Source organism: Toxotes jaculatrix, chromosome 8 (genome assembly GCF_017976425.1).
Source record: "Toxotes jaculatrix isolate fToxJac2 chromosome 8, fToxJac2.pri, whole genome shotgun sequence".
In the NCBI taxonomy this organism is placed as follows: domain Eukaryota; kingdom Metazoa; phylum Chordata; class Actinopteri; family Toxotidae; genus Toxotes; species Toxotes jaculatrix.
Window position 1 is genome coordinate 8,603,366 of NC_054401.1, and position 19,406 is coordinate 8,622,771.

At 41.0% G+C, this 19,406-nt stretch overlaps 1 protein-coding gene across 9 annotated transcripts in view; it reads right to left on the reverse strand.

The window, feature by feature from the left end:
* Nucleotides 1–17,268, reverse strand: part of arhgef1b (Rho guanine nucleotide exchange factor (GEF) 1b) — a 37,318-nt gene extending 20,050 nt beyond the window's left edge. For 3 of the 9 annotated variants that reach the window (XM_041043621.1, XM_041043619.1, XM_041043616.1), the window contains exons 1-5: nucleotides 17,000–17,267; nucleotides 5,612–5,658; nucleotides 1,536–1,622; nucleotides 1,261–1,374; nucleotides 41–139 (exon numbers count right to left, since the gene is read on the reverse strand). In XM_041043621.1, coding sequence (XP_040899555.1) covers nucleotides 41–139; nucleotides 1,261–1,374; nucleotides 1,536–1,622; nucleotides 5,612–5,658; nucleotides 17,000–17,102 — 450 coding nt within the window. In that variant the 5' untranslated portion in view covers nucleotides 17,103–17,267. Of the gene's footprint in view, nucleotides 1–40; nucleotides 140–1,260; nucleotides 1,375–1,535; nucleotides 1,623–5,611; nucleotides 5,659–16,603; nucleotides 16,676–16,999 lie in introns of those variants that run through there. The other 6 variants (XM_041043620.1, XM_041043617.1, XM_041043622.1 and 3 more) reach the window with 6 other exon arrangements.
* Nucleotides 17,269–19,406: the final 2,138 nt, after the last annotated feature.

Genomic DNA, 19,406 nt, shown 5'->3' on the forward strand with positions numbered 1-19,406 from the left:
ACAGTATCGTACAGGAAATGCAGCGCAGTGTGCTACTTACTGCGCCCTTGTCCAAGAAGGTGTTGTAGAACTCCATAAATTGCTTCTTGGTCTCTTTGGAACTGAGGGTCTTGAAGAGATCAGCATGGAGGTAACACAGCTGGGAGAAGAGACAGAAAATTAGTGAGTGCTGATGAATTTCAACTGCTTCTCCACTCTGTTACAGCAACGCATTACAAGGTTTCAGTGCCGTTTTCACATACACAATTAACTGAATATTTGATATTACTACACACTCGCTTGTCAGTTTATTAGGAACACCGAGCTACGGCTGCAACTTGTGCTGCTGTTGAACTGCTTTGCACTATACAAAGAGGTGTGTTTGTTGTTTAGCCTACCATCACTGATTTGAATGGGGTGGACAAAATAATAGGAACACGTGTCAACATACTGACATATTTCTAATATGTAAAAAAACTAATTTCATTTAATTTCACCTGATAAATTTAAAAGTCAAGATGCTGACATAAATCATTAAATCACTGAGACTAATTGAGGATTTTAATCATAATGACAATGTCTCATAAAATAATAGTCATTGTCATTTCAGTCATAATCATGCACAGACCTCAATTTCAATACGTCATTAAACACTATAATAATTGTCTTCTATGTGGGATCTTGGACACTGAGCAAGAAGCCACTCATCCAACAACACTTTTTTTTAACCCCTAAAGTAAACACTCTGATGTTGTGACCAATGTCTATTCTCCACATGAACTAATATGAGGTAAAGGTAAATAAGAGAGGATGAGGGAGGGAGTGAGGGAGGGCATCACGCCTATGGGAGGTGTAACAGTACCTGGGGTAGGTCACAGTGTCTGCATGCAGAACAAAGGGGAAAGGACAGGCATGCTTTAAATCAGCACTGATACACATGAAGTCACACAAATGGGATCAAGTCTTGAAATGTACACTCTTGTCTAAACACTGCCATAGGGTATATGAGATTCATATGTTTCAAACAAGCTAAGCTGCACAATAAATTGAGTATGTTATCATGATTTGGCTTTTATGATTAAGTCTATCAGGTGCAATGCTGACTCTCTGAATTCAGTATGGAGACTGAGCGCTTTCTATTCACAGGTGAACTACTTGACTGATCACAGGTATCTGTTTTGAGGATGCTGTGATTATCTCCGTGCCCCAAAGTTGGCTGGCTGAGGGCAAAGCTTTGCGACTGTACAGAAACACTTGGATTATGGGAGTTGTAGTTCTCACCAAGGGAGCAGGGTCAAACTGTAGAAACACATGTTGCATGAAGACCAGCAGGTGGGTTGGTCGATCCTTCAGCTGCTCTATATTGTTAAAGAGCGTACACTGGTCATCCCCCGCCTGAGAGAGGCAGACAAACAGAGAAGGAGACGGCAGGAGAGCAGATACAAAGAAAGAGACGAGACAGGTGGAAACAGAAATAACATGGGCAAAATAATTAAACTGAGAGACGATAATAAAATTACATTCAGCTGCTGCAAGTCAGTCTTTCATTCACTCACATCATTCAGATCATTCTCGAAATCCTCATCCTCAGCCCCGATGATGCTCATGGCTGGGTTAGAGCAATGAGCCCCAAACACACCCTGCTATGGAGACAGAGAGACAGAGAGAGAGGGGGGGAAGAAAACAAGACAATTAGCAAACATTATGTGCTATACTTTGAACTGGTAGGCTCTCTCTCTTTGACATCCTGAACCCCTGCTGAGCAGAGTCAGACATAAAGCCAGATTAAGGTCTGGACAAAGTGAACTTTCCCAGTGAAAAATAACATCGAGCGGAAAGAGGGAAAATGTCCCAGCATCCAATCCGGGAATTGTGAAGAGAGAGAGACAGGCTTGATGTGTCAGATTGCTTATGCTCTTTGAAATAAGTAAGATCCCATTTATATGAGCCAGGACAAGCAAAGGAATATAAAGCTTCAGCTACAGGTAAAGAGTGCTGTGCTGGTCTTTTTCTCATCCACAAAAAAAAAAAAAAAGTTTAATTAGTAGTTATTAGTTTAATTTAGTAAACCTTACTCTCTCTGAGGCTACTGGGAATGGGACACTGATAGTGAAATAATAATGAAGCAATTAAAAAGGCAATTAAAAAAAACCTCTTCACCTCAGCTCGACTAAAACTTTTAGTGATGAACATTTAGGAGAAGAAATGATTCAGAGAGTAGCATGCAGATGCAAATTCTCTCTACAGTTTGGCCAAATTTTGCCTCTGGAAATTCTTTTTCAGACTGGAGTTGGGTTCAGTTATACACACAGAGGAAAACTCTCTTCAAGCTGCCATGACATAAACCCTCCACGTCCGAAAATGTAACGAAACTGATCTGAAATTGAAGGTTTATGCCACTCCTTGCCTTTGAAATCCATGAATGGGAAGAAGAAAAAAAATGCTTCAGAATGGGCAACCAATTTATCCCCCACCCTTCACACCCAACACACCACTTCCCCTGCACGCATACACACCCAAAAAACACAAACAACACATAGCCCTTGTATTCAGCGCTCTGAAGGCTGCAGACCCAGAGCCGCCAGCAGGGAACACCCAAACACACACACACACACACACAAACACACATCAAAAAACCCAAAAGCTAGGCCATACAACATTTACCATTGTCCACAGCTAGGTGAGTACAGAGGGCACAGAGTAAGAACAAAGCCAAAGAGGTGGAAGGTGAGGCAAACTAATGAGGGAAGAAGTGTGTCCGACAGTCCCTGCAGAAGTTAGCAAGGAGCGTTTTTAAAGATTTAATGTGGAACTGAGTTATTGTGAAGACTCAGAATCATGAATTCTGGTCATGAATTGGGGCTTAAGACCAGAAGTGATCAAGCCTTTTCAGTTAAGGCCTTGAAAACCTAAAACACTGCCTGAGAAGATCTGCTTAGCTGAGTGTACATTCTCTTTTAAAATCACTTCTCTAATAGAATGACTTACCTGATTTTAGTCAAGCCAGTTCCCTCTAATTTTACAAAGTTGATTTTAGCCACCGTGTTTAAAGCCTGTCTTGATTTGTAAAACAAAATTTCAACATAAATAAAATGTATTGTTATTATTATTTTAAATGACAACAAGATTATAACACATTAGTGGTCAGAGATTTTTCTGTTCCATTTATACTGTGGTAACTGTATCTTTAATATTTCTGGTTGAACGAGGCAATTTTAGATTTGCAGGATTACTGCATCAATGCAATGAAATAACTTGCATTGTCAGATATATGATTGATTTGAAAAGGCAAAAACAGACATCCCTGTGTAGTTACTTTATCTACAAATGGTGTCCATTTATCAATATCCCAACATAAAATAAAACGTACATGTTCGCATGTTTCGCATTTGCCTAATACTACATGTGAAAGTAGGCCACACATTCACTGAAAAAAAACACCACAGTGGTTAGAGTTTATAAGGAAATGTGGCTGTGTACACAACCACAATTCGATTCACGGACTGGGCACAGTATGTGTACAGTGGTGGGCAGGACGGCTGACAAATGCTTTAAGGTCAAGGTGAGTTCTTGTACAGAGAGAGAAACAGAGCTGTTGGTCGAGGGGGGAGAGAGAAAGAGAGAGAATGTGTTCATTCATGGCCATATCCAGTGGGCTGCGGGTTGAGAAAGGCCAGTGCTGGAGCAACATGTGTAGGAGGGGTTAGCTAAACAGAGAGACACAAGACTGTCAGGGCCATGGACGCACATCTGCATGGACACATAGACACAGGGTTGCACCCACACCCAGAACCCGAGCACCTCATCAAAGAGAAACCTCCAAAGCCACCTTACCAAGACACTGAAAAAGTTTTACATCACCATGACAACCACAGCTATGGCTGACTAATGCTGTAAAAGCAGATCTAGTTACTTCCTGGTGGAAAGGTAAAATGCATTGACTGTTACTGTTACAGCTCAAGTGGAAAAAAAAAAAAAGTATGCTCTTGCACTAGTTTTAATGACAGGTGTGTAGGCTCACATGATGATGAAGCAGGAAAGAACCAGGAATCCTGTGCAGTGTCAGTGACCTGTCTTCACTTTATTTAGTTACAACATTTGGTCTGTAGAACTTCATAAAGTGAGATTAATCTGTCAAAATCATTTGTCGGTAGACCACACTTACTCTGTTTATCACATATCAACTGTAAACATATGTCAAGTCAATTTTGTCTAGAAAGCCCAAAATCACAAATTTGCCCTTGAGGGCTTTGCTTTCTGTATGATGAGATGAGATGAGATTCAGATTTGGAAAATGCTGAAAATGCCTTTCAGACTATGCTAGAGCACTAGCTGATGATGTTAATTGTCTTGTTTTGTCCGACTATCAGTAGAAAATCTTTTAAAATATTCAATTTACAATAATGTAAGATCTCGAAAAGCAGTGAATGGTCTAATTTTAGCTTGAAAATGACGAATCGGTGCAGCTCCAAAAGTGAGTATGCTGACAGTAAATGATTTAATTCCTTCTCAGTTAAACAGCTTCAATTAAGATGCAAAAGCAGAACGCGCTTGTAAAACTTAAGAGGAAAGCTGACCCCTTTAAAAACACTGCTGCTACAAGTTGCCCTAGTGGTCGCAGCATTTCAGCCTCCTCATTACAGGAGATGCTGAAGCTCATCCCATGTTACTGTCATGTCTTGGCTGTTATCCAAATAACTGCACTGTATGTTCATACTCTGAGAGATAAATTGAAGTAGGCAGGGGGAAGCTAATTGCAGTTACTCAGATGGAAGTAGGGAAGGTCAGCTCCGCTCTGAATTTAAAGAGCACAGGGATTATAGAGGAACAGCAGTGGGAGCCTCCTCTGCCCAGGAGGAGCCAAGTGGTGCATTCCAGCATATGGCACAGTTCAGACAACAGATGGAGACAGTCTGTGAGTTTCAACAGTAACCAGACCCTCTTCCCTTCACCTCCATTAGTACATGATAGCTGGCATAATCTCCAGAATATGAGGGTCCTTCCTGACTGATACAGACGCGGCTGAGAGGGAAAGAAAAGACCACTAGTCTGCGGTATTTTAACAGAAAAAGTGCAGAGATCAGCTCTGGTGCTTCTGAGAGCAGGCAGCTGCCCACCGCTCACCCTTTCTCCTCCCTCCCATCACATTCCAGGACTAACTAAGTGTCAGGTGGCATCAATCTGATGATAGCCATCAAGCGTACGTGCCCTTGTGTGTGTGTGGGTTAAGACTGAGCACGTATGTGGGAGGGGGCCATTCCTATGTGACTGTGGGGAGCTGCCGGTGAACATATGCGTGTGTGTGTGTGTACTCTATAACAACTGCTCTTTACAACAGCATTCCTCTCCATCCCTGACCAGGCCGAGGTCTAATACTGTACATAAGTGACTGAAAAAGAAAAAAAAAAAAAAAAACACCTGTTTCTTCCTTCAAACAAAGTAGCAGCACAGTTTAGCATTTCATATTTCCACCAGGTCACTAAGAGGTTACACAACGCAGACTAAGAATAACTCACTGTTACATCAGCTCTTGTGCAAACCCCACGCCCATTGTGAAACCCTTAAATCAATTAGCTGCTTTAGCAAAACCCCTCTGGCCAATAAGAGAGGAGGAGTCAAACTGTGACCTCACCCCGATGTGGGCATCTTCACCATCCATTCTGCAACTGGAGGAGGCTCCTGCAATAACATGATGGTGGACTGTCAGGGGGGGTGATAAGTGTGGTGGACCCAGGATCAGGTCAAATGATGAAAGGCTTATTCATACAGGTGGTTCTCAATGACAAACAGTGCCACACACGACACCAAGTTCTTCATCACAGACATTTATCCCCAGAGCCGAAGAGGTCCCCCAAAGCATGTCATTAACAGTGATAAAGAGAAGTATCACTACCAGGACAGGTGTTATAGATAGTACGCATGTAAATCACAGGATAACACAGTAACAATATAAGATCTGACCCAGCAGTTTTCCCGACAACAAGACTGTCGACACATAATCACGTGGTCTGAGCTGCACTCACCTCTGCGTTGAGTAGTGAGTCAGTGGCAAGAGACCAGCTCAGAGTTCACACCTTTATCAAATAGTTTTATATGACACCGGTCATTTATCTGCAGGACAGTTAAATTCCACGTGAAAGAACAATAAACTAGACACATTTTTAAGAGGAGGAGGACTTTAACACCCCCTGAAAATCTTATTTTTGCTGACCTCCAGTGGTTTAACTTCTCACCTTGTTGCAGTGTTGTAGAGGTGTACTCAAGTACACTGTGGCATCTCTGTTGGATGTGGTTACAGGTGCCAAAGGAGCACAACTGAGACCACAAACATCAATAATTCTGCGTGTGGTCAGAGGTGAAACAGGCCTAAAACAAGTTACACTTTAAAAGCCACTACAAGTAGAATTCAAAATTCTTCAAACTTTGGCACCTTGAGGGGTAGTATCAAAAAAAAAAAGAAACTGTGGCACATAGCAATGCACGCCACTACTGTCTTCCCCCATGGATCTGACCCAGTCACCCTGAGATGAAAGGGCTGAAAGCAACACATAGATTCCATCAATTTTCAAAGGACTGTCCCATTTTTTTAAAGAACGTAGAAAAACTATCATCAACTATCATCAGTGTAATCTAAACAAATCCTACAATCATGTACTAATTCTACACACACTGGCTTTATTTTAGGTTAATGCATCAAAGTTGAAATCATTTGAAGTCTTGAGTTTAGTGTTGAGGAGTAAAATGTGCCACACAACATTCACTGTCAGTGGTGTCTCCATAGCAAAACAATGCCTCAAGCCAGTGAGAGCAATTCTGCTGGCGTAGGCATCTAAATGCAAACCCCCACCACCCAAAAAAAGAGAGAAATAGCATAGGTACCAGCTGGTAAAGAAACACTCAGAAATACACCCAGTTAGCAGTTTATTAGGAACACCTCAATAAAACTAATGCAGATATGTAAAGATTTCATTTCATTTGTTTTACAGATGTGTTTATTCAGATGTATTATAATTTTGAAGGATGTACTTTGTGATGGTGTTGAATTGCATTGCATTATACTGAGAGTATGTCCTGGCATCTGAAAGATGTTTCTGCCCTCATTGTTATGCCCTGCCTGTACAATGCCATACAATTCAACAGCACCACAAACTGCAGCCTCCAAAATAACCATACAGTTGAATCAACACCTCCGTAAAACAGCTTCTAACTAAAACATTACATTAGGACAGTAGGATTTATAGCAGCACTGCTATATTAGACTGCATTCATTTTAGTTAGGTGCACTTAATAAACTGCCAACTGAGTGCGTATCTATCTATACTGGAAACACTAAAATTAGATCTTCACTTGTTCACAATTACTAGATGCACCTGGCCACAGAATCCATTGTATGAGCATAGGTCACCGCTCTCTTCTTGCAGTCGGGCACAATAGGCTGCGTCCTGTCCTCTATATGCTATGAGGGCAGTGTCCAAAAATAGCCCAACAGCTAATGGCTATAGCTTGCTGTGTTTGCACTGCTGTTTATCTGGCTCTCTCATCAGGCCTCAGCCTCATTAGCAGTGACTGGGGGATTCCTACCAGTACCACTGCTCTTCCAGCTGTTGCTCCCTGAGGCGCCTGAGCAAAGAAGAAGAAAAAAAAAAACCCCAAAAACTGGGAGAGTGGAAGGTGGCAAATGGGGAGGTACACAGACAGGAAGAGGGTGTAATTTCCTCAGGAAGCTATCAGAGACATTTCCTGTATGACCTATCAGATGAAAGGAGGGCGAGAAAAAGAGAAAACGAAGCAGAAAGAAGGAGAGAATGACAGAGTGAGAAAAGGTGAGCAAAAAATAAGAGCCTGTTTCCGGGGGAAACATGACAGAAAAAACAGCATCAAACAAACCTCCTGTACGACTCGTCTCTAAGTTCACATGGGAACCAGAAAAGGAAGTTACCGCAAAGAATGAACAAAACCAGAGAAGAACAAATGAGGAACAGAGTACGCGAGAAATGTGTGTGAACAGGAGAGGATGGCATGTAACTGCAGGGTTTATGTGCACTTTTTGCACACACTTCATAATGTTTTATTGCTCAATAATTTGTTGCAACAGTAAATAAAAACTAAACTACATGAAATGTGTGGACACATATGTAGCTTAATAATCTTTTTCCAAATTATCACAATGTTTCCAAATGTTTCATTATCCAATTTATTTTCTGTATTTTTATGACTTTTCCAAACCTGCATTGCAATCAAAACTTGTACCTCTAGAGCTGGCGAACATGACTATATGAATCCTATAGACTAAACACAGAAAAAAAGCGAGGGGCTTAGTGAGGAGGGAGGTAGAGGAGATGGAGGAGGAGGAGAGGTGCGCGCAGAAGAAATTAAAAGAGGGGGCAAACTGCTGTAGGAAATGAAGAACAAGGCAGCAACAGTGGAAAGAAAGAAAAAACAGGCAATGGAAAAAGAGTGAGAAACTCTGGAAAGTCGGACAAGCACATAAGCTTCCAGAAACTGTGTCTGAGGACAGAACTACGCCTGAAAGCCTACCACCTATGCATTTGCTTCCAAAACACAACACACATAAACAAGCACATACACGCTAGATGCTTTAAACCTTGACCAAACGGTTCTGGCTGCAGTGAACTTGCACCTCAGTGAAAACAGACACAGAGGCATCGACTGACTGTAGAGCTTGTGTGTGAGGGTTCATGTCTTTATATTTGACATGCAGAATGCTGTCTTAGAAATGGTTATATAACTGGAGGGTTACTGCACTAATATTCAGAAATTAGTTTGACTCTTTAATTGTTGAGCCACAGGCTGACAAACACTGTCACTTAAAGGGATATTCCATCAACTTTACAAATGAAGTTCAGTTTACACGTCATGGGATGTAGAGTTTATAAGACATGGACATTTACCAGGCATAGAGGATCTAATAAGACATTCTCTGGAATTGTATTTTTAAAGGAGCAGTATTCAGTACTAGTGACTGAAAGCCAGGACACCTCAACCTCTGCAGTTTCAATATTGACCATGTGTTAAAATTGCATTGTATTGCACAACACTAAATCACAGGACAAGCTGTTAAAAAGCCACAGATTAGCCTAACAGACTACACGCACATTAGATTATTTACAAACACTAGCCTGATTATAGGTAACAGTCTTATCAGCTCTCAGACACGATATTTTCAGATAACAAGGTGTAGTGTGACTGAATGTCTGCATGTTCGTTCGGTAAGATAAAAGGGCAACAGAACACTGGTCTGAACATTTCAGAGGGCAAAGTTATCCCAGAAATCTCATCACTGCGCTGACAGTAAGCAAACAGAACAAGGACAGGGTACATCGTGAGATAATCAAGATAGTGTCGCAGAGCAGAGTGTGTGTACAAGGGAAGAACATCAATGTGAGAGAGGGAGTGGCTCGTCTGTGGCGAAGATGTAAGAATATGACATCAAACATTTTTTGCTTCTCTTTTTCACCACCACATCCTTTTCTCCGCCGTCCCTTCTTTCTGTATGTTTCATTTTCCTTTCTCTCCCTCTCTTAACCTCCCTCCTTCTTCTTCTCCACCTACAGCCTTAAATAAAGCAGCCCCTTGTACAATTGCTCCAAGACAGCCAGTGCATTCATGGCTGGCAGACAAGGGCCAATTATGTAATTTAATGACCATTACGTAGTGGCTAAAATAAGATTATGGCCAATGGAGCAGGGGAAACATAGGCAGGTCTTTTCATTACTTCACAGGATCCTACCTTACATGTTCATTTTTTCGAGGACAAGTCCAAAAGGAAATCATACTATGGATTTCAAACTATAGATTTCCTGATTTCAAAAGGACTACTGTCATACCTCCTTAGAGCCTTACTGCAATGAAATTTATTTGATGATTTTATTTGGAAACAACTGCTGCAAAGAATCATTGACCTTCTCTTCGTATGATTTCAGTTGAGTAAAAACTGTTCTCAAAGGTTTATAATGATGCCAAACTGCCCCAACCCCCAAATCCCAGTGCAAGACTCTCCAGCGTCTGTTGGGATTTTAAAGATGATGTTAAACAAGGTATCCCGCAAAACAAGCTACCGCCAAACCTCCTCCCTTCATCATGTACACAGCCATCCATATCCACCGAGGCGTAACGCACCTTCTCCTTGCTTTCTCATCTCTCCTTAGAGCCGGAGTGCACTTCACTCTCCTGCTCCAACAAAGTGCCGCCCCCAACCGAACCAACCCCCCTCCGTACTCCTGCTCTCTCCATGTCCCCATATAGAGGTCACTGGCTTCATGGAAACATTTGATAGGCCAGGGCCAATCGACTGGCATGGATTGGCAGTTCAGAGTGAACCTCCAGCTTGGCCTAACTGCTTCCATGTGTGAGCCTGTGTGTGTGTGTGTGTGTGTGTGTGTGTGAGAAGACAGAGCAGTAATTGCTAAGACCAAACACAGAAACCTCTGATTAACATTTGGGACAAAAACTGCTCTTCATTCAATCACATGTATGCTGATTGTGTTTGTGCTTCCTGTGTTCATTTCCATCTGACTTTAAGACGATACCAAACAAAGCAGCAACACCGAGGCTCACACTGAATATTTCTGGAAGGAATTTAGCCTGCCCAGAGTCAAAGCTGAGGTTAAAAAAATGCCTTTGCACTTGCACACGAGCACACCTTGCTGCATGATGCTAACCGCATGCCAATGGTGCACAATCCAGAGATACAATATTCTCTTTCTCAGGATAGATCTATTAATAAGGCATCGAGGGATAATTCAATCTTTATTCCAGACTGTTCTCTGCTCTGACCGTAATCAATGTTTTCGATCAAATTTAAATGCCTGTCTACAGTGAAATAATGACTTCAGCTTTGATAACGAACATTCAAGATAAGCAAAACACCAGAGCTGATAACTTTCGTATTTAAGCGTCTGCAGCCAAAGTGTTCCAGTTAAAGAGCACCGTGATTTCACATCACTCTTCTATAACACTGTGAAAGGTGATGCAGCAGAACCACAGATGTTGTCTTTTTTTATTCAACGCTAGGGATGGGCCATGTGGCCAAAAAATAAAATCTTGATTTTTTTCAAGCTAATGTAGCCTTGAGCCACCAACCTCAAGCAGATATGAGACGCAAGCTACAGAGATCTGGTAAATTCACTTCTTTCTAACTCTACACCCCCAGATATTTTTTCGTTTTCCACCTTGTAGTCTTCAGCCCCAACTAATGCTGACTCAAATGATATCACTTGAGGCAATTTATCAGACTTCATGAAGCTCCCTCTGGAGCCACAAAAAAGACTTTTTTCCACAAATATACTGGCACTCCCCAAGACCTGTAAACAGACTGAGGCCTAAAAAGTGCATATTATTAAGTGTTATATGTATTTGCTGGGTTTCTTACTCTTCAGCGATGGTAAAGGGATTGTCTTTTTGGGTTTTGGACTCCTGTTTGAACATAACAAGCTCTTCATATATGTCAACTCTGGCTTTGGGAAATTATCATGAACGTTTTCCTCTACTTTCTAAAATTTTATAGACCAATCCCTAAGTTATCTAATTAATCAATAATGAAAATAGTTATTAGTTGCAGTCCTTGTACACTTATAAGTAAATGGTCAATGAGTGCTTTAAAAATAAGATCCATCTAGCAGGAGAGGTATCCAAAATATTTTCGGTATGTCACACTGATATGACGCATTAATTATGTGTCAATGCACTGCAGGGAGAAGACACTATGCAATGATTTTTCCTTATTTGAATTGAAGGTCTAAGGACAGAGGGTATTGTATGTGGAGAGTGTATACAGCCCAAATGAATGGTTTTGAGCTATATAAATAAAACTGACTTTACATGTTTCTTGGAGTAATTTCTGCTTATCTTCTTCAGTAAGAAAGTTCTGCTTGTTTTCATTATCAGTTAATGTATCAATTACTTTCTTGATATTAATGAAATGTTAATTTCATATTGCTTATTTTGTCCAAATTCACTGTCATTTACAAAAAAAAGACAAACAGAAAATCTTCAGCAGTTTTGCTTGAAAAATGACTGAAGCAGTTAACTGAATATCAAAAAAATAAGGCACATACACTTTAGAAAAACTAACTAAAAAAGAAATACTAACAAAGCGGCATCTCCATCAAACATCTCAGTTACAGTAAAATAATAGGTAACCTTTACTGGTGGAAACTAGACAGGGTGGTACTGAATTTACTCAAAAGAAAATGATACATACTGGAATTAGTCAAAATGAAATTCTGAGTTACTGTGTAATTTCAAAAGTGTCATTATCATGTTTCTGTGCTGTTACAACACTTATTACAATATGACAAATGCAAGGCTCCTTTTTTATCCGTAAAGGCCTGAGTGCTCACATACAGCCAGCGCACTGTCTGCACACACTCCCTCAGACTGGAGGACCTTTCACCCCACCATACCCCCCGTCTTTCACTCCTCAGGAGTAAACATCATCTATGGAGTCTAGCCTCGCTTTTTCCACTCTGACCCTCAAATGAAAGAGCTCATTCTCTGTTTCCTCTCTCGCTCTTGCACTCTCTCTCACACACACACACACACACGCGCGCGCTCTCCATCGCACACATCGGCTTGCCAGTCGTCCCTCTGACTCACACTTGGATGGATGGATGTAACTCTTTCCACTGTTCCACCTTTTTTCAGTGTGTGTGGAACAAGCTGCTGCAGCCCGGGTTATACTTGAACAGAATTCTCTTATCGTTAAGTGAGAGTGAGAGCACACTCACACTCACACAAGGATTGGCTGCATTCATTCTGGCCCCTTCAGTAGAGGAGGGGGGGGGGTGTCACCGCTGCACACAAATGACTCATATGTCTCACATATGCATACACTCTGACCACACACACTGTGAGAAGGGGCCCTTGTCTGGTTTGACTGCCGAGTGTGGAGCAGTCCTGACTGACAGCAGAGAGATAACGGAGAGAGGAAGGTGAATACGCCGAGCTCTGTGGGTTAAGAAAAAATACCTGTGCGTTAGATTGACTGTCCTGTGAACCTGTGACACCATCTGACTACTGACCAGTTTATGGTTTACATTAAAATGAATGGTCTGAAATGAACTCACGAAAACAATGCTTTGTCTACATTAAAACACTTTGTCATCTCAGTCAAGGGCAGAACAAGTCTGCACAAATCAGTATTACAGGATTCTGCTTGGCTGTTACATTTGTAAAGGGGTATTACACCAATCATACACATATAGGCCACTTCACTCCTTGTTGGATAGCAGGTTTATAATGTCTTCCGTGGCTCTGGAGGGAACTTCCCATCGCCTGAGAAAATAACCCTCACCATGCCATACTGACATCATTTGGGTTATCTCGTGTTGGGCTCTGAGGCTGACTGAACTGAAAACCTGCATATGAAACTGTGAGTGTGAGGTTTTCAAGAGGCAGGCACTTACCGAGAAAGAAGGGTCTGATAAAAGACACTGTTGTGTTGCATTATGGGAAATGTAGTTCTATGTTCATAGTTCATTGTTCATGACTCATCGTATGGAATAGAAGTCGAGATATCTCAGCCTCTGCTGCTTTGATTTAGACTGCCCCTCAACTTTATGGAAGAGTAATACTACATCACAGGAGAACCCTTTTTAAGAAACATGGAAATCCCTTAATCATTACATGCCTTCATATAAGCAATATATGGATTAAATTTTAGTATTATTACAATATTATTATGCAGCAATATACTCAATAGGGTAAATTCTATGGTAATTGTCTCTGTACTTAGTTCCTCTTTGGGTGTGTCTTCCATTACTCCCTAGTTAACATATAATGCATATTACGTAATAGATAGTTCCCTCGAAAATTACCCTCGGTGGAACAAAAAAAGTGTCCATAGCTCTCCTTTCTCCTAACACTCCCACAATGCAAGTGGTTACACTCATGAGACATGACGCCTGTCACAGATGACAGATCAGTGTCAGTGTCCAAAATCTCAATTTAGAGCTTACTGCAGAGTAAACTACTGAGCTTCTACAGTATTACACAGAGAGTAGTGAATGAGTGAACGAAGAGGTAATTTTGGACACAGCCTCTGCCTTTCTAAGCCATGACAGTGTTAACAGTGAGCAAGCATTAACACTGCCAGGCCCCTGAAACTGAAGCAGCTATGTGGAATTCAGCCATTTTTTCTATTATTTACACCTGTGCTTTTCCTGCAGTGGCATGTCAAAATGTCTCTGACGAAAAAAAAAAAAGGTAACCCATATCTGTTTTAGTATTGTTATGCCTGTTTATTCTGCTGTCTCTCGTGCAAAAGAGGTTTCTGACCTCAGTGTGACTTACAGAAAAAACATTTAGAGATAAAACAACCAGACGGGGGAGTCTGTTTGAGGCTACTCCCGTTAACAACAAACCAAGGTACATCATCACACTGATGCAAAGTGAAATCCTGCTCACTGCTTTACGACAATACACTGTTTATCTCATCATGTCATCAAACCAGACTACAAAACAAACAATAATTTTCAGTATTGATTATTCTGCAGATTGTTAATAGCACCAATAGAACCATTAATAGTGGAAAATGCTAATCACAATATTCTAGGGCCCCAGGTGACATAACCATATGTTTGTTTTGTTTCATCAAAGGTTCAAAACCCAAAATATTCAGTTTACTTTAATGCAAATGTCACCTCTGAAAACCTGGAACCATCAAATGTTTAGTATTTATGGTTACAAATGTCTTAAATAATTCACTGAGTATCAGTTTAGTTCTCTCAAGTTGTTGCATCTCCACTACACATGAATCCACAGGTGATCTTAAGTTTAAACTCTAAAACAGGAGCACATTATAAAACCTTACAATGTGTCACCTTGCTCAGAGCTTTGATTACCTGTGGTTTCAGGTGTAACTGTGTCACAGACGCACAAAAGCATAACCACCTTTCTATGCACTCCCACACACACACACACACACCCTTTTGTAACTTCACCCCACCTCACCCGTTGAGCTCATTCAGGAGGAATCAGTAGATTTCCCTGCTAAACCACAGAGAGAAGATGAGCAGCCCAGTCCGCTCTGTCTCTCATTATCTGCTGCCTGTGCGTCAAGCTAACTGCAGCCAGATAAAAATACCTGTGTTCCCTTTGAAGTCCAAGCCTGGCTACAGTAAATTATTAGTTGCCTTCAACACAGCTCCAGGCCCCGAGGATACCCCCTGGCTGCTCCACTGTGGGTGCCATTACCTGTCACTCCAGTTTCTGGGTATCTCTCACAGAGGCTCACAACTGTTACACCTCGCTGTGGCACTATCCAGGATTATCTTCCTACCCTCTGAGAGACGGTGGATGTGGGTGAGTTTATGTAGGCCTATAACAATAGAGAGAGAGAGAGAGAGACAGGGAGGGAGAGCGCAGCAAAGCAACTCCGATTAAATAGCCAACATTCCTTTAAAAGGAAGAGAAGGTAGCCTTTGGGCTCTAGACAAGCCTGCACTTGCAAAACGTGGAGAGGGAGAGATGACAAGTGCAGTGCTCCACTGGTCTAACAGAGCGTAACAGGAAGTGGCAGAGCCTGCTTCACATGGGGCCTCTGGGGTGCAGCGGCTGGCTGCGAACACGTCACAGTCTCCAAAAACCGCCAGCTGCAACGCCCTTAACACACACACACAGAGCACAGCCTAATAAGTAGCAAAGCTAATCGTTATTAGCATTCACTCAAAATGAGTGAGTTTGCTTACACTGAGCTCATGCTTGCAGACTAAAATCCCGGAGGAGTGAAAGTCATATGGGCAGAAATGAGACAAACTAGCCCAGCAACCTGACAAAAAAAAAAAACCCACTGTTGTTCTTTGAGGAGTGATTAATGAAAACATGATGGCTTACTGGCAAGCACAACCCACACTGTTCCAGCCTCCTATCTTTAGTTAATGACTGCACTGAGATAATGAAGCTGAACTAGATGTACAGTAATTGCAGTTTCCTGTGAGCGCAGGAAACTCTCGCCTATTCTGCACAGGCAATGATGTCCTCTGTTTCACAAGGCAAAATCATCATGGGCAATCAATTATATGCAGACACTAATTATTGAACACTGTCTGCACTGACACCCCCACTCTATATGCTCTATATGGGCTGATCTGATGAGTGAGTGGTAAAGGGAAAGAGAAAATGGGGAGGGCACTCCTGTCACACTGTGCAGAGGGATTGTAGCCTACTTTCATGTCATGTGCGAAAACAATGTTGACAAATAAATAAGTGGAAAACAAAGGGACGATTACCTAGGTCTGTAATCACACTGCCAAGTGCCCTTGTTTCAAATGTACAGAGCTGAAAACAACAACAACAACAAAACAGACATTTAAAAGGAAAAAATACAAGCAGCTTCACACTTGATAGCTGTGTTTTCCTTGTGAGGAACAACCACTGCACTCCTATGATACATTTCAGAAAGATTCTCTTGCAACGAAGATAAAAATACATAAAATTTCACAAGGTCACCGGCTATAAACTCTCCGCTGACTACCAATGACACAGCGTAACTCCCTTTGGGAATATTAAAGTGATTTGTAGTTTGGGATAAGACCTAAACGAGTCAAGTCGTTAAAACCTAGATGGCTTCGCCAGTAAAATACACTCGGTCCAACTCTTCTACCTGAGGTTGTTATATCCACATATCTGCGACTTTAAGGCTTCTGACTCATCACTCAAGTTTCCATACAGAGCCACAGCTTGTCCCGGCGCGACATTCATTATTCAAAATGTTGAATAAAACCGTAATAAGCTGGGGTTTTTCTTTTCTATAATGTGGGGAGCGTGAGAGGTCGTGCAGCCAGCCGAGCACAGCATTCCTCTATGTGGACGCTACCGTCTGCTTCTCGGGCTGCAGAGGTGTATGTGTGTATGTGTGTGTGTGTGTAGAGTGGGGGGATAAGCAATTTCTCTCGGTAAAACAAATCCTCCGTGACGACTTTTAATATGAAAAACAAAGCCATAAAAGTTCTGTCTCTTTGTAATATTCGTCTGCAAGGTATTAAAATGGTGTACTCACCCTTAAGTTCGGAGAAAACGACAGGCAATGCGTCTATTAGGTTTCCTGTTCGAAAGTTGCCGTGTGTCAGTGGGAAAAAAACATTGTACGCGGAAGTACACATGCAAAAAAAGGAGAAAAAAAAACCCACGGGCTGATCAGCAGACGGCGATTAAAAAGCACAGAGATGTAGTTTCGAAGTTATCGAGAACAATGAGTCCGATATCACACAATCACTGGAACTAATGTAACTTATCGCTTATGTGTGCTTTACGGCTCGACTGTCAAAAAAAAAAAGTAAACCGTTTAAACGGGTTGTTTCCGCACTGTGTTACACAGTAACCCGTCCCCATTGAGTCCGCACTCTGCAATACTAAACATTAAGTTATTTATTTATTTATTTATTTATTTACATAATTAGGCCTATCATGTTTACGTCTGTATGTGATTGATTAAAGCGACGCAATATATTGGCTAAATATATGCGCTTTATAGAGCAACACTGCTCTTACCGTTCAAACATTTTACCGATTCTCAAATAATTATCAGACAGTTTCCTACATAACTTAAAGGAACCCTGTTGCATAAACTTGATTTTTCTCTCATCATGAGTATTAGTGTCCCAGACTGCTGCAGCGAACAGAAAAGGTGCTTTCTTCCTCTTCTGGTCGATAATTTGTTCCTAAACAAACACGTGAATGTTTTTTTTTTCTTTCACAGCTGATCTGCTAATGTCCAGCTTATATGTGCTCATAAATAGATTTCACACTCTACTGTGAAGCCGGTCTGAGGAGATAGCAGCTGTTTAAGCAACATAAAGGACATCTGTCTGTCGTGAAATCAAAGCATGTGTTTGCAGAGAAGACTGCTCAAACCAAACTTAACTCCCCGCTTGGTCACTGGCTGCTTCGCTTCTGTTCTGGCTTTTATACGCCACCCTGTGGAGAAACAGAGACATGATCTGGGCCCTTCTCAACTGAAAATTTAATGACTGTGATCTGATTTGACCTGTACTCTCAAACTAATATGACCCCCACAGAAAAGAGACTGGAGAGTCTGGCTGCACTGAGTGCAGCCAAACTGTACTTGGATATTTTGTGTGGGTGTCTCTGGGTGTATGCACTGTACTGTGATTAGTACACAGTAGTGATTAGTGGGAAAAATGAAGTCTATTTTTCTGTTGATGTTGTCTCACAGCTTTGAATTCAAATTGCTTTTCAGACTTGTGAATACAGTTCTGTGTCTGCAGTTATCAGTACATTTGGAAAACAGTTAATTTCTGTCCTTAATTGGAAAAATAATAACACAGGAGTCCAACAGGCTTTGTGTTAGTCATTGTTCAAATTATAAAACGTGTGTGCCTATAGGGTTGTGAGACTGCACACCAGTCTTCTACAGGTGTCCTTGTAAGGTTTACATTCTCTCTGACGTTCTAATCATTGGATTATGGATAATTTCATCAACATAATTAATAAATTATTCTTACTACTGTCATGACCCTTCTGTATCTTCCCAGCTGGTGAGACAGGAATGAACTTCAAAACTGGAAAACAATGAGTTAAACACACCACATAAAAACAAGGAGGGACGACATATTTTCATTATTAATAACATAAATATTAAATTGGATTAAATTGAATTAGATTCCCTGATTGCATCCGATTCAGATTCATCTGGCATTGTGTTTGAGACTATTTTGTGCTGCGCTTTTTAAGTTGTAAACGTACACAACACCATCAGCATAAGAATGTTTATTTTAATTTTATCATCCCCAATTCAATTATTAATAAATAACGGTAGATAAATGTTTGTTAATCTGATTAAGTGAAAACAAAATTTGGGATGTTTTAACAGAAATCCAAAATCAGTTTTCTATGATCAAATCAAATGTCTCATTTTGAATTTGTCATTTCTTCACAGTGTTGCTCTACCATAAGCTAATGCTAATTATTTTATGGCTTTCTGGTATCACATATTTGCAGGTATGCAAAAGAAATTTAGCTTTTGTCTTCAAAACTAAGAAGGATTCAGAAACATTCAAATTTGGCAGATATTAGCAGGCACATCTGGATTATTGATATCATATATCACTAACTATGGGAAATGTAAAGTCATCAGATACATAATGCTGTGGAGTCCATCAGAATATTAGCAAGATTCAGTATCTAAAAATGTGCCGCCTCACCTTTCATTGCTCGCTGCGACACAATGGATCAGATCAACAAGCTCACAGTCAACAACAGTCCACTATCCAGAATAATGTTTATTGCTTTTGAAGATATTAATCTTTTTCTTCTTTTTTTGCAATTTCAATTTTTCCTCTTTACAGTAAAACAAAGAGAGGTGACAGGTAAAACCACTGCATTGTCATTTTTGGATGTGTACACACACATACACACACAAAGGAAACAGTATTTACAGCTGTTAG